We start from the raw sequence: 16335 nt of genomic DNA on the forward strand, positions 1-16335 counted from the left end.
ACTAAACTGATTGTGCAATTTTTGGTCTCGTTTATTCGCTCTCCAAACACTGTTGTAAGTTCAGGTTGGAATTCCAATATTCTTCTTTTCTGCCTCTGAAAGTGGAATGCGATCCAATGTTCTATGGTAATTATTGCTCATCTGGGTGAGTACTATCACCCCTCTTAATTTGTAAAAACAATTTAGAATCACCCTATATATATATATATACAAATATGTGTAAGCTATAAAAATATGAAGGAAAATTATCAACAAATTACAAATTTAATTGTAACAAATTACTAAATTTGCAGTTATAATTTTTAATACAACGCCTTCAAAACGTCTATACCGCGTCATTGACGTCATTCTTACCCTGCAGAAAACCGCAATGCGAAATCTCTTGCCAAATCATTAAAAAGGGTTAAAACAAAGGAGCCAAGCTTATAAATACCACTGCAGCCAACTACGCATCCTTTTTACCGCTTGCACGTGCTGCTGAATGACATCTCTTTGCTTAACTTCATTCCCCTTATTTCAAATGTAAGTAGTAAAGTTGTGGCTGTGCATCACGCACCCAAGAATGATGTGGACCGCAAGAATGTTCACTAAAATAAATTTATGTTGTGATTATCTAAGTGTTTGTGGTTTATCTAAAATTAAATCTAGTTAAGATGCCCACGCCATATAACCGCTATTTCCAATCATCTACGCCATCGGTATTTCAGCTATCTTCTAATTTCATTCCACTCTGGCGATGATTGAATTGGTGCCTTCTATAGTCAAGATCTGATCTAATATCACGTTATCTGCAAAGAAATAAATCATCACACACATCCACACACAGACAGATATGTATGTGTATCTATACAGGTTATCCCAGGAATGAATCGCCTGAGATCGGAAAGGAAACTTTAGAGCCAACAAAAATTGAAAGAAGATTCAGGCCGCAGGAAAATTTCAGTAATTCCGATAGAGACACTCACAATGAAATAATCCAAAAGCTCGCAAAGGTGACTGAGTGGTTTTAACAACAAAGTCGATATTCAAGATATTCCATCAACACGTTTTTATCCCAGGCATCAACTCAACAGGAAAGATCAATTCCTGTGGTAAGGCGAAACAAATACCTAAGAATAAGGCTGACACACATGAACACATATCAAAATTATATACACACTAAAAATCTCCATCCGACAATTCACACGTTACATCGTTGGCCACGGACTTCTCGCTACGCATTTCTACATATTTGAAACTTCAAATACTCACCTTTGTATATATGGAGAGCAAGATGTATTGAAGCTTTAGGTAACAGCCGTCCAAATAACAGTAGGATTCCATATAAAGTTCCCAAATACTAGCATTGACCAGATATCTAATTAAGGAAAAACGTTTACACACAAATAACACTATTTCTTCGCTCTCAAGCTAAGAATTTGTCTGTGCCGCCATGATGCTGAAACACTATAGTCAAAGGAAGGAGTGATCAACGCAGTCTAGGCAGATCCCACGATGCAGATGAGAGATAAATTAGGCAATCTTGGTAGATCTCAGGATCAGATGAGTAGCAATCAACGTCTCTTTCACTAGAACCTCAGCCTGGGGAATTTTTTAAAAAAAACTGTACCCCCTACTTTGGGCATTGCGTATAGACGTTAATTTCTGTTGATTACCCAGCCGGGTAGCATTTATACAAAAGATGCTGTCGTAAATGGTGAGAACGTCCTTCATTAGTTGTAAAAATGCCAGGTTTCATTTCAGTGTGAGGTGTTGCATCGTAGGAAGGGCTTTCTTCGGATCATATATTCTGCAAACAGCGCTTCTCGGCGACTAGCAACTGCCTTCTGAAATAAGTCCTTTAAATAGTTTACAATTTAATATAATAATGTATAATTTATATTTTATAAAGATATGTAATCTAGACTTTTGTCCAAAAGCTTCATCATCAGGAGTTTGTAATTTAAACCAAAACACGAAAACTACTGGAAACAAGATCAAAATGATTTCATCACAGTGATCTTGCTTTTTGCAGTATTATCATATTAAAGGACGTTCTTTAGAAAAGCCTCCCATAAAAGCTATTGCACTTTTTGTTGTTTTTCTCATCATTTAAGAGACTTTTCTTCGGTTTTGTTTTCACATCTAATTACATTCACTTTTCTTTACTTTTCTCTCAGCGAAATTTCTGCGCATATTTTAGCATCATTCTCCTAGGTTAATAATATTTTAGAATATGGGATTAAATTACGAAAAGAAATGTTAATTAAAGTGCATAAAACATGTAAAATACTTACTGTATGAAATAATCATTTTTATGTAGTAAATTGGTTTTCGCATTCCTTTAGGTGCTTTAAATAAGTAAACTCTAACGGCATTCTTTAGTTAAAAGATTTATTGTACAAAATATTCATCATATTTAATACTAAAGATAAACGATATTTTTTCATTTAGTGCTTGTCTTTTGCATTTGGTTAGCTTTGGAAGGAAACGTCATGAAAAACATAAAATTTCAGTTTGTTGTATGTGCACTCGAATTTTAGTAAAACGGAAAGAAGAAGAAATATGGAATGTAAAATATTGTTTATTTGTATTTTTATTATTAAAAGATATTACTGAATAGGTTTTTAATGTAATAATATATTTTTTCAAAAAAATCATGCTGCTCCAATTATGAATTTAAGTTTTATGATTTTCCTTTTGTTGCGTTTTACATTTAACTCACATATAATAATAAGGTAATCTTTCCTAATCGTAAGTGCGTACCCGAAATAAGATTAACTCCAATAAACTTCTTGAGGACGAAAAAAAAAAGTTTTTGTCATATTGCTCAAAATGCATAACTCCAGCTCACTTAGAACACTATTATTCCACTTCCATGACTCAGATATAAATAAAACCGTCAGGATGTATTTTTAACACTGCGGTCTCCATTATTATTAGTGCTCTGAAAATGGTTTCAAGTAACATGGAGCAATGTTCGATAGGTCACTGAAGGGCGTAATCCGATATTATTGCATATCTCAGATCTCCAGAGTATATATTCTTTGCTTTTTTGCCCTAGTTAAGTGGATATCTCAAAGGAAATACATTTCTATCGCGTTCTTTGGCGTGAGAGGAAAATATAAGGAACGGTGAATTTTTTCTTGCTTTTTCCCAGCACAAGTGCGTATGCAGTAAGCATTGATCATAGATCTATAGCTTATCTCCGTTTCTTAGTGAGCTGGAGAGTGTTGCACGCAATATTTATTCCATATGGGGTAAAAGAAAAATACAATTGAGGCGTTCCTTTTTCTGTTTAATACCTGACCAATTTTTTATATAAAATACAATGAATAACAGTAAGGAAAGATAAGAAATACCAATAAATTTATTACGTATCAAAATCAAAAAAATTCACACACAATATTTCACTATACGCCACGGCCATCTAAACGAACAACAATTCTTTACGTTCTTATACAACATCTTTTTTTTCTTTTTTTTTCTTTTTTTTCCAGTATTTTCTTTAATTCATTTCATCGAAGCAGCTGTATAAGTCATGAATGGTCCCAAGCCATGACCTTTGACTGGTTGTCACCGGCTCTTACAAGTGGCTGGTTGACTTCCTTCACACGTGCCGGAGCCATCAACTAGATGAAGTTTCAGCTTTCTCATGTTCTCGTGAAGCAATTGGTTGTCCGGATCTAGCATGTATGCTTCATGATAGTGACGAAGCGCTTGATGACACTCTCCCTACATAATAAAAAAAAAGATAAAACGAAAAAACGTTTCCAACATTTAAAAATAACATAAACTACATTTTAACTCATTCAGTATAAAAACAATTTTTGATGACGGTAAAAAATGAAATACAATCTCCAGAACACATCGATATGTAAAAGCAAACGGATGCGTTAAAAGTTTACGAAAAAAAGTAAAAGCTGTCTCTAAGCTTCATTAGTAAGAGAAAATAAATTTCAGTATGCATCACTGTTACCGATGCAGACAACTTATTTCTTATTTATGACATTTTAATCCACCGTAAACTAATTTACTTTTCATTAAGATATGGAATTATACTAAACATATTTAATTAAGAAAATAAAGAAAGGTTCTTTCACATGTAGAAAAATTAAATGTATTTTTATAGAAAGATTTCCATATTTTAATTTAATGCTATAGAGCAAAATTCATCAAAACATTTTTCGCTGTGGAACTAGTTTTTAGTCTCAAAGGAAGGCTCACGCTTATTTTTTAAATGCTTTAATATACCCGTGCTAAAAAAATAAGCAATTTGCGCTAAAAGAAAAGATGAGAATATAAAAAAAGAGAATTAAAACATACAATTCACATATGAGGTTGCATCGCCAAAGGCAAATAAACGACCAATATTAACATAAAATGCAATATCCTAGTCACATTACAACTCCTTAAAAAGGTTATGCTGGTCCCTTTTTAAAGGACCGACCCTTCAGTTCGCAAGCAGTGATAGTTTCGTGTAATCTGAGATAGCCAAAGCTGAAAGCATGAGCCGAAGACACCATTTGCACGAAGAAATGCGTTGAAGGACTGTCGGGATGTTGTAAGCTTTTGCAAGACAATTGGCTGTTGTGAAAGTGCTGAATGTGCATCATAGTGCCATCAACAGACCGTGGAATCCTTACCGAAGGGATCAAAACCCCTACAGAAGACGTGGGTCTGGACGTCGGGGGATTACCACAACAGCAGACAATCGCTTCCTGTTGCTATGTGCAAGACGCCGTAGATCACTAACAGCAGGACAGCTGGCGTCGCATCTGTATGCTACTGCAGGACAGCTCATATCCCGCCAAACTGCATGAAGATGGACTGTAATCCCGGTGACCTGTAGTTTGTGTTACTTTGTCCTCATAGAGCGCAGTTGAATTGTGCCCGTGAACGTCGTAGTTGGACACCAGAGCAGTGGTGACACTTACTCTTTACGGCTGAGTCACCGCTTAAAACCCAGAACGATTCCCGAAGGGCAAAGACATGGGGTGAGGCAGGGACATGTTATCGGGCCCCAAACATCGTGGAAAGGGACCATTACAGAGGAGGAGGCTTACTTGTGTAGGCTCTGATAGCGACGAACAGCCGCACCGACCTCTACGTGATTCCTGGTGGTTCCGTCACAGCCGTCTGATATCGAGAAGAAATTCTACACCCTCTTGTGAGTCATTTTATAGCTGCAATTAGTACCGACGCGATATTTATAGACGAGAACGCCTGTCCGCATAGAACAGCAGTGGTGCGCTGTTATTTGAAGAGTGAAGCCCTTTCACATCTGCCTTGACATGCTAGATCGCTTGACCTGATTTCCATAGAGCATATGCGGGACATGTTGGAGCAAGGGATAGTGACGCCAGGCATCCTTCATGAGCTCCGACATGCATTACTGCAGAAATGGGGGCTACTGCCACAACAAGCTGTCAAAGACATTACAACCAGCTTGCTTCGCTGTTGCCAAGTGTGCATATCAGCTTGAGGGTATCATACCCATTATTAGCTTGAGGGTATCATCTCGTATTCTTCACACTCATTTGTTCTTTCGCGATGTATGTAATACATGTGTTTTTGTATGTCTTTCGCGATGTCGTAATTTATGTGCTTTTGTATATCTGCTGTACTGTAGCTTAGTAATGCCACACCAACCTCTTGTATCAATTTCAGGCATATCCATTAAATAGGTTTTGCTTTATTCCGTGTTTTGCATTTGTCGCATTTTTTTTTTTTTTTTGAGCAGGAGTGTATTTTAATGCAATGTTTTAAAAACGTGCTAAGTGAAGATTTTTTTTAAGTGGATTATATACATTAACACTCTTTAAATATCGATTGTATCCAGTTTAAGTCACCTAATATAACAAGAGGAAATTAGGAGTTTAAAATGAAGAAATCAAAGAAAAAAATACTTGCAGTTTTTAAAGTATGAGGCTGTGAGATTACTCAGTGTCAAATAAATTAATGTTTAAATATGTTAAATTACTTAAAAGATGCAATACGAAACGTGATAGGCATTCCATTTTGATAAATACTAAACTCGGAGGATATATATATATATATATATATCTATCTTTGTTTAGCGACCTAAATTATTTGCATGAAACTAACTTTTACGAAAATTCCTATGTATAATTTCGTTAATATATTTTCCATTGCAATTCGTGCAATTGTGCTTAAAATTCAAACTACCTGTGCCTCATTAAAATTCCTCTTGCAACTTCGTCACTCGTTATTTATACCTACGAATATACTCTTCCTCCCTATTCAAACACTCCCAGCATGCGTAGCTTGTATACATACATATTAATTGGCAGCAAGGATAATGAGAATTCTGTCGAAGTGACTATTAATTTCAAGCGAAGTAGTGAATTCTCGAGAGCCATTTGTTTGATCTGTAACCCAATCACATACCTGAACATTTGAATTTGCATATTATAAATTAGAAACTGCGAGTGAAATGCGCTTTTTTCCTTTCTTTTAGTAATTCATTATCCAGAATGCTCAAAGAAAATATTTGATATTCATTAGTTTTCTATACAAGCTTTAAATTGTTATAGATGTGCATTATAAAGAAGTTCACATCATATCTAAAAAATATCGAGTTTACAGGTTACCGAAAAATAATGAGCCTTAAGTTCACAGTAAAAGTAAAGAAACAGATGTAAATCTTCTAATTTAAAACGAAACATACTACAGTAAATCTTAATATAAATAATTTATTCACCAGTTTAAATGAATAAGTTTTTAGCACTAAGAATTCGAAATTTATAGGATTTTACGTTTATTAATCTATCATGTTATTCTTTTTATCTTCACTGTCACAGGCCGCTCAGACGGAAACACTGATTGCCGTACTGGAGGGCCCTGGTTCGAATCTCGGAGAAGGCATGGATGTAAATTTCTGTTCCTTCATAAGCATTTATTTATCTTCATAAGCATTCTTCATAAGCATTCAAAATTAATCAATAAATACGGAAAAGTAAGAATAATGGATTTATTGTTAAAGATTATTTGTTAAAGATATTAAGATAAAACTAATCTTTGTCATAAGCGCAAATTCTTCGCAATTTGTGGTCACATGATACATTTTTGATTAGAACTCCCCCCACAACTTCTTCAAATTTGGATTAATAATCCTTAGTAACTGCCATACTTTCTTTCAATGTACCAAAATTAGCAAAGATTTGCTATTTCATTTCGAATGCTATTTAGCTGTTATTCAGTGCAATTTTAATGACATAATGATGGTTCAATTTTTATTCATCATTAAATTGTTTTACTTTCTCAATTACTTTAGAGTAATGAGTTTAAATAGAGTTATGAGTATTCAGATACAAGTTTTGAATTGAAAACCATTCTTTTATTATTATATTTCCAGTTAACATGGCATTTCACTAATAATGCATAGTATTTAATGTAGCAAATAAATCAGATTATCTTGGAAAAAAGATTACATTAACAATTTACAATTTCACTCAAGAGGTTGAATAGATTTTTAGTTAAATATAGTTTAAGTCAGATTTGTTCATTAATTCTTTTTCCCTTAAGTGGGTATGGATGGATATCTATTCATGCTTACCCTGTTTCTTCACAGTTTGTTCGACGAATGTATCTACAGTGACATTCTTTGCTTTGTATTCTATGGGGGGAGGAAATGAACTACAGATAAGCTTCTTTTAAAACCTGGTTAAATGGAATTTACACCCTAGGCGGCAGCCCCTCCTTCACTAAATACCGAATATTCTAAGCTCCAAGTTTTAAATCCAACATTTATCAAAATTTTAATTCTTTGTAAAAATTTAAGCCAAATGACAGCTTGCAGTTTCGCAAATATTTATTAAAAAAGCAATTTTAAAACTTTTCCACATAATGAGATTTGGGTTATATCTATCTATCTATCTATATATATATATATATATATATATATATAGGATTATGAGCATTTGTATAGTTGATATTATATTTCACGTATTTATTTCGTTTGTTTCATTTTACTTATGTAAGTTTTGCCTGAATTACGTATAACTCATTCTGAAGATGATTGTTACGTATATATTTCCTTTACCCTATGTAAATATTTAATTTTCCTTTTCACTGGCTTGATCCTTTTGCAGTTGTAGAGTTGCGCGCCTCCAACTTGCACGCAACCAAGAGGTGACTGTTGAAACTGGAAAAATGACAAAGTCTTGCTAAGGGTTTAAGTCCCTTTTTATTCAAATTAAGAAGTTACAATTGCGTGCTCTTGACGCTCACAAACTACGCCGACTCGGCGGTAAAATAAAAATAAGAACCTGAAAAGAAACTAATAACAAGACTAACTACGAGGCTCTCTAAAAGTAACTAACCTGACCGCGTTTCACAATACCGCTGCTAATTCAGCAAACTTTGAATATCACTATGAACGATTAACAATTCTCCAAGGCAAGCACACAGGCCGAAACGCAGGGTTCTTCAATTTCTGGCTAACTACCTCCGCGCTCGTGAAGTACGAACAGCACACCTCGAACTCGTTTCCTTTCTATTTAACTCAGAATACTTCCGCTGATAATTTGAATCCTTGCGCGTTCTACTAAAATTTACATACTCTGGCGTTGGCAGTTCCAGGGGAAAGTAAGGCTTGACAGGAAAGATAGTTTAAACTTAAAATAAATGTTAGTTAAAATAAATATAAACCCTACACAGTGCAACGAATTTTGCGGTTTTTAATAGTTTAAAAAAAGAAAAGATTGTGTTTTAAGCCTTTTTCTTCGCTTTTACGTATTTTCCTATTTTTATCTTTTTTTATTGTTTCGTATGCGCAAATGTTTATTAATGGACTTACGATTATATTTTTAGGTTTTGTTTTAAATTTTGATCTGATATTTGAGCTGAACATTTATCTCTTCTAATGCCCATCTTCATTCAATGAATTCCTAGTCAGCAAACTAAAAATTTGAACAAAGCTGTCTTTCTTGCACCTAATCTATGTGATTAACAAATGCTACGCATGATTTAAATAAACATAACTTTAATGCGCACGATTACTACGTACCTGAAACTTACCTATCACCACACTTAATACAGAAATTACGCATTTAATGAAAGAATTATCTTTAACATCCGTTACGTAAATATAGAACTTGTACTGTACCTGGAGATGATTAATGACAGCTAGATTTACATGAGCATGAGACAGTTTCGGATCCAGTTGAATTGCCATTCTATAACTCTGAAAATTAAAGTTATAAACATTCAAGCAATATCAAATTAAACAATCTTTAAAGGAAAATATTTATTACATAATCAGTCACGTGCAAATATAATAGGAACAGCCAATACAAATTGCCAGATTGCATTCATACTGAATAGAAAAAAAATACAATAACTCAATACGGCTGCAACGCTTACCAAAAACTTTTGAAGTTTTCCAGGAATTTTACACCATTTTATAACACCTAGGTTTACGTCAAGAAAGGAACCATACTTTCTTAATATGTAATACTTTGATGATGATTGCAAGATGAAAGGACGGAAAATTACGATCAAAATAGAAATGTAAAGAAACTAATAATCGAATTATAGTACAATGTCAAATGATATATCAGATAAAAAAATTAAAATTGTTTTATAAAAATATTTCAGTCCTTCTTCACATTTTTAACAGTAAAAACAAGAAAAACCCGTAAGCAGTTCTGTACGCATCCAGAAGGGTTAACGGCCTTAAAGACATCAAATATCAAATACATGGAGTCTGAGAGACAAGTTATAATTCTTTATCTCTATAAAATAAAATTCCTTCCGCTAGATAATATTCTAACACAACAAGAAAGTATTTCTATGGAAAAATGCATTAAATAAAAAATATTTCTACCAGTAATATATTTGTTAGTGCTACGTTCTTTCTGAAGTTATTAATATAAAACCAAAACGCCATGTTAAAGTAGACACAGCATGACTAGGAATGCAGAAATGAAACGGATCTACCATTTAACCCTTTGCGGCACAGTGTGTCCGGCCTGGACACAGCTACAATTTTCCTTCTGTACGCGCAGAAAAATTGAATGAAAAAGGATTTTTGTTTACTATAGGTTACTCTGAACCTTCTTTATTTATAGTTGATGGCTGCTCAACACAAACCAGTCCATATATTTCAGCCATGTTTAGTTTTTTAAGACCCTCATTTTTCAAAGAAACCTTCCAGATTTTTTTAGGGTATAAAAAGAATTGCTTGAAAAGAAATTTCTATGTTTTTCTTTTGGCTGTATGCTAATCGCCGTATTATACATTAGTTTTAAATTTTAACCTTGAAATCTTGCCTAAAATCAAACGGCGAACCCTAGTTGTGCCCAGACCGGGCTCACCGATAATCTAGGAAAACTGAGATTTTGTATTCTAAGTTTCTTTGCATCTCAGCTGTTGGTCAGTTCATTGATAACAATGTTCGTTTCAACACTCTTTTCGAAGCTGTATTCAATCAGTGTGCCGCTTTGGGCACACCCACAGAAATAAAACGATAAGTGCTATCTTCACAAAATTTTACTCGTGTACTCCTCTAGGCCTAATTAGACTGCCTACCTTTTATTTTTATCAAAACTCTGACTTTTAAAGGTAGCGTGCCGGAAAGGGTTAACAAGTAAACTGCATTCAAAATGATTTCAATTTAACGTCAGCGATAAAACATTTGGAACACTGAGTAAAGGCATTGCCAACCATGTTCAAGATTAATCAGTGAAAGCAGTATAGGATAAATTAGGTTGCACTAAAATAGATTTATCTTGAAATTAATTTAACTGTGAATAATTACAAGAGAAGAAAATAATATGATTAACCCTCCGTTCTCTTAGCATCAGTAGACTATTTGCAACTGAAAAAAACTGCAGTATTTAGCAATAGTTAGATCATTCGTCAGTTACTTTTCTAGATTTGTTCAATCAGATTACGTGAATGGTTTTATTTATACTGTTCACATAAGTAATTTGGACATAAGCATCATCACCTGTATTGTAAAGCAATATGCAAAATAGGCAAAAGGAATATTTTTTGAAATTTAGAATATGAATAAATATTTATGTTTGATGTAGTGGGAGGCTGCAAAAGGTTTTAGGCTACCATTTATGTTATATTTTTTTTTATGTAACCACATGACTTGTCCTCTCAAATCATAAGATATAATTTGCTGTAATCTTGTGAAGAAGCACTTAGTTAAGAATCATTCGAACAAAATTTAAGCGACAATAGTTACCATCTTCCTTAGATAACAACAACTTAGGCATTCACGGACGAGAAAATCATAAATTCGACTGAGGTCAAAGCTCAGATTTTACGGTGACCCCTGATTAAAGAGAATCTTTTGAGTACGGCGAGGTCCTTTTCAGCGTTGCACGAGCCTATAATGCGTTCTCGAAAGTAACGGAGGGGACACAATAGGAATGCTAATTTGCCATAATGCTAGTTCAAAAATGGAGGTAAAGCTATGGAATTATATGGTACCACACTATCTAATGGTTATAAATGTAAATAAAATAATTACGTTACAATATTTTAAACTTTCGTCACTGCAGTAATTTTAGAGAGTTCTGTGCTAATCGCTTTACCATTAATTGTAAATTTTCTGAAATGCAAGTTTTTAAAGTACTTATGACTCTCGGATCACCCTGTAAGTAACAAGAAACTATGACTATTACCTTCCGCATGATAGTCGATAATGAGCTCATCGTGGACCGAGGAGGTCATGGACTAGAAGATTTTGCATACTAAGCTGGAAACAAATACGCGAAACCAACGGTAGACGCTTTACGCGCTATTTATATAACTAGCATAAAAAATAGCATACACCTGAAAAGTTCAAATTAATCCAAGAAAAGAAAGTATATTGTGTAGATAGCATCGAAAAAGTCAAAATTTTATAAAAAATGGCGAGAGGAACTATTTTCTTTGAATGACTGGAATTTAGCATAAATATGGCAACTCATAAAATTTTGTAATATATTGAACATAACAATGTAGGCTTAATAAATTCCTGTATACTTAACAATATTGCCTACTAAAAAGATTATATTTTCTTAAAATAGCCAACTAAAAAGCCCTACCCGTTTTTTTAGCAGAGATTAATATTTTAGAAACACTTAAGATTTTTCACTTGCACTTTAAGCATAAGTTTGAAAGAAGCGTATTTCCTTACTTTTACTTCATGGATGGGTACTTAAAACTATTGTTATTTTTATTATATAAAGCTACAGCACACATGTATGAACTGTGCATTCAAGCTTACCATCTTCTGTGTGTAAGTCTGCTTAATAAACTATAGGATTCTCTTTTATGGGAAGCAGCTTTATATTCAGAAGAATTCGTCATTTTAGATTTCATAAGCGTTAAATATAAATTGGCATATATCTTTTACATAATAAATATGTTTCCAAAGTATTTAATGGAACGAGGTACGTTTTCGTAGCATCTATAAATATAGCAACATTTATCACACATTTAATATTTGCAAAGACGAAATGAATAGTTTCTACAAGTATAAATATAAGATGCAAATGGTAAGCAACAAAATAGATTAACTTGATTAGAAAAATCCTTGTATGCTGCCAACAAACATTTCTATCCAAATAGAAAATGCCTCGTTCCACTTCGTTTCATCTATTTAATAAATCTCAATAGAATTTAAGTAATCAGAATATTTCCTTTATGAGAAACGATAGGCACTGTACTTCAAAGAACGGTTTCCAATCGAACTAAAATCAATGTAATGAATCGGAATGCTAATCTTTTCAAGCGAACATAATTATACATTCAAATGAGCTGAATGTTCAGTTATCTGTTTAAATATAATTTTAGTATTCTATATGTCCTGAATATAGTTTTAACCTTCGTTGAACTAATACTCGAATTGAATGAAATATGTATTCACCTCCGTCAGAATTTACGACGATAAGAAGGGAAAAATGCTACAAGTTAATTACCTGAGCGGCGTCATCCCATTGTTTCATGTCTTTCAGAATGTCCCCATGATCGACGTGTAGTTGAGCGCAAGAAACGTCTGAAGATAAGCAATGATTCAGGGATTTCAGAATGTGTTCCAGTGCCTTAAATAAATAATATGAATATGTTAGTGTCAGGAACTGCCATTTTTATTAGATAAAACGAAGTACTTATACATTATGTTAAGAAGAGGTTTGAATACTGAATAATTTTAAGAAAAATAAACTTTTTAATATTATATGTTCCATTACATTCTATAAACAATCAAAAGTCAGAACTTACGTTTTCCGTAAATTTTCGATTGATGTGCATTGAATACGTCAATAAAGGTGCAGTTGCCGTATATTATCAAACACATATTTTATTTCTGTTTTATACAAAATGATTAATGTATTCAGCTTCAGTATGAAGGGATACATAACGACATTGTGAGATATTTTTATTAAGATTATTTTCTGTAGTACTTCTGAGATAAAATTTATATGTTTAGCTATTTGTCCAGTAATTTGAAACTAATAAGACTGTGCCGTTATTGTAATAAGATAACTTGATGAAAGAAAGTTGCAACGGATTACCGTTGAGAGGCAGTACTGCGTAGTTAGGAAAATGACACTATAAGACAGACGTGGCCGATACTTTAGAAAACATAATTTTATTCCACCACCGTGGGTGTGCCTCTTACCCCACCAATTCTGTAATCTTATTTTAAGAAACTTTGTAAATGGATAATTTTGTGTATGTTGTATATGTTACCGTGAAAAACCGAAATTGGAGAATGTCGACTTTCATTGGAGAATATCAACATTCACCAAATACGTCGGTGAAAGACCGAATATTTCACTACATTCTTGTATATTCAGACCCTCACCGGTGTATGTCGATAATCACAGATATGCTCTGGTGAAAGTCGAAAAGAGAGGTCAAAAAGTGCCATAATAGTTTAAGTTGTTGCAATAAATAAGATTTGAATCACATAATTTAGTAAGTTTTTTATTACTGTTATTTTATTTTCTCATTTAGAACGTACTGTATAATTAAGTAAGTTTTTAATTTCTATTATTTTCCTTTCTCATTTTGAATGTATTGTGTGTTTTAGGTTCTCATGCTCTTAAGTTCTTATTTCAAGTTTCAAATGCGTTTATTCGCGACTGAATTACGGAGAAGAAAATATAATATTGTTATATGTTCAACATTCAGCATTAGTACATGGTGAATGTCGACATTGACCGATGTAAGTCAGAATTAAGAGTATTTGGAAAATATTTCGGACATACACCAAGAGACTATGTGAAGTTGACATTCACCGGTGAAAGTCGACATTCTCCAGATTTCGGTGTTTCACCGTAACATATGTTATTGATTCAACCGGAAAGTTCTGCCTGCTACTTTTAGGTGAAAATATAAATGAAGCCGTACAAAAACATAAAAGAAATTTCCATACAATCACATAAGCACCCTTTTATACTATGACTTTTTCTCATCTCTTCAACAGCTGAAAAAATACTTTTCTAAAAATAATTTTAATTATTAAGGTTATTGAGCTATTGAGTCATAAAAAAGGTGAAATGCTGTTGTAAAATCTCCAAAGAAGCTTTAAGACATTCAAAGAATTTGAATTGACCTGAAGAGATTAAAACTAGTGGGGCAAGGTCTAGTGGATATGTGGGATGACGGAAAACATCTAGCCATATTTAATAAGTCTTTTTCTGACATTCGTAATATGGGGTCAAACATTATCATGATGGAAGACAATACCTCAACAACTCAACAAATGGGCAGTTCTGGGCGCTTTGCTTCAATTTCTGCTTTTAAAACTGCCATTTAGGAAGAGTATTTTCCGAATTCATAGTCTGATTTGGTGACAAAAATTCACCAAATAATAATGCTGACAATAATTCATCACCTTTGTAGTCTGACCATGCAAAATCTCCTCCCAATGTTACAGAAGAACGTTCTTTTGTCTTATCCCATGACCTTTTTTGTAACATTATTGCGTAGTATCCATTTTCAACTTCCAATAATGATCCGTTTCAAAAAGAAGTTCGCTTTTTCAGCAAATAATCACACACTAAAACTCGAAAAAGCATATTGTTTCTTTCTTCGTTACGTACGGTAAGGGTTCGCGGATTTGGAGTGAATAACGACGACAGCACTTGACGAAGTATCTAAACACAATTTATTGGCCAGTATTTATTCAAGACAACTCAAAAGGCACGCTTACAGTCGTAAAAATATATAAATAACTACATAAATTCAAAAAGAAACGAAAATATGGCAAATGAGATAGACAATAGGACGAGATGTAACTGAGCAAAAGATGGAAAATAATTAACGAGAAGAAGGAAATGAAAGGAAAATGAAGACGCTAATAGGGTTAATAGGGCTCAATAACATATTTCAGAAAGCAAGTACTCAGACTATGAGAATCGCTCGTGCTCATGACACGCATTTGTGTACAAGTTTATACATGCTCACAACTGCAATTTTCTTTCCCCGAAATGACCTGATTTTAAATCTTTTTTATACATGTAGACGATAAGAGTCTTCGAATTGCAAAAGTTAACCTTAAATATTTAATTTATGACTATTTCGTTCCATTTTATTACTGAATAGATTTGTCTGTAATATTATAGGATTATCAGTCAAATTACGGGAAAAATTTTATAAACGCTAAACAGACATTTTTTTAAAACTACCAGTATTGCAAAACAATTAAATTAAAAAAACAGCAAAAATATTTTAATAATATATTAAATGAAATAACTGCATTTAGCATTTTACTTCTTAAATTCACAGTAAATCCTAAGCATTTATATCCTTTAACTAAACCAAGAGAGGCCATTATATTCCTTTCCTCATTTTGAATTAGCCTTCAAAGCTTATATTTTTTCGTTCTTGCAGCTGTAACTTCTTTGCTGATAAGAAGGGTATTGTAACTTATTTCTATATTTAGTCTGTATTTAAAATAAACTCTCTAAATATTTACTTACTGAATTTCTATCCTCAGTATTAATTCCTCTGCTACTATACATATCAATAAAAAATATACATAATAAGAAAATAAAAATAATAATCGAATAATAAAAATATACATAATAAAAATATACATAATAAAAAATATCATGCACAAATCAATAAAAAATACATGTAACAAAAAACTGGTTAAAGTTATCAATGTACTGCATTAATAATGCAGATCACGGGAAGAATTAATATACTGTGCGTCTAAAATTTACTTTGTGAAGTATTTATATCTTTTCTGTGAGCGACTGACCGCCAGCGTAAAATGAAAAGTATAGTATAGATACAGTATAGACACTGACAATAATTTTACTGGAAACTATGAGCTCCATGCACAGAAATTAGGCATAACCATAAGACACCTCATTCTCC

General features: G+C 33.1%; 1 protein-coding gene across 1 annotated transcript in view; it reads right to left on the reverse strand.

The window, feature by feature from the left end:
• Positions 1-3331: 3331 nt before the first annotated feature.
• The window catches only part of LOC118197709 (protein O-mannosyl-transferase TMTC1-like), a 441210-nt gene continuing 428206 nt past the window's right edge, over positions 3332-16335 (reverse strand). The window contains exons 16-18 of the mRNA XM_085808444.1: positions 12924-13046; positions 9110-9187; positions 3332-3714 (exon numbers count right to left, since the gene is read on the reverse strand). Of these exons, the coding sequence (XP_085664570.1) occupies positions 3556-3714; positions 9110-9187; positions 12924-13046 (360 nt within the window). The 3' untranslated portion in view covers positions 3332-3555. The remainder of the gene's footprint in view (positions 3715-9109; positions 9188-12923; positions 13047-16335) is intronic.

This window comes from Stegodyphus dumicola, chromosome X1 (assembly GCF_044657685.1).
Source record: "Stegodyphus dumicola isolate Sdum_Otavi_A_Nest chromosome X1, ASM4465768v1".
Lineage (NCBI taxonomy): Eukaryota > Metazoa > Arthropoda > Arachnida > Araneae > Eresidae > Stegodyphus > Stegodyphus dumicola.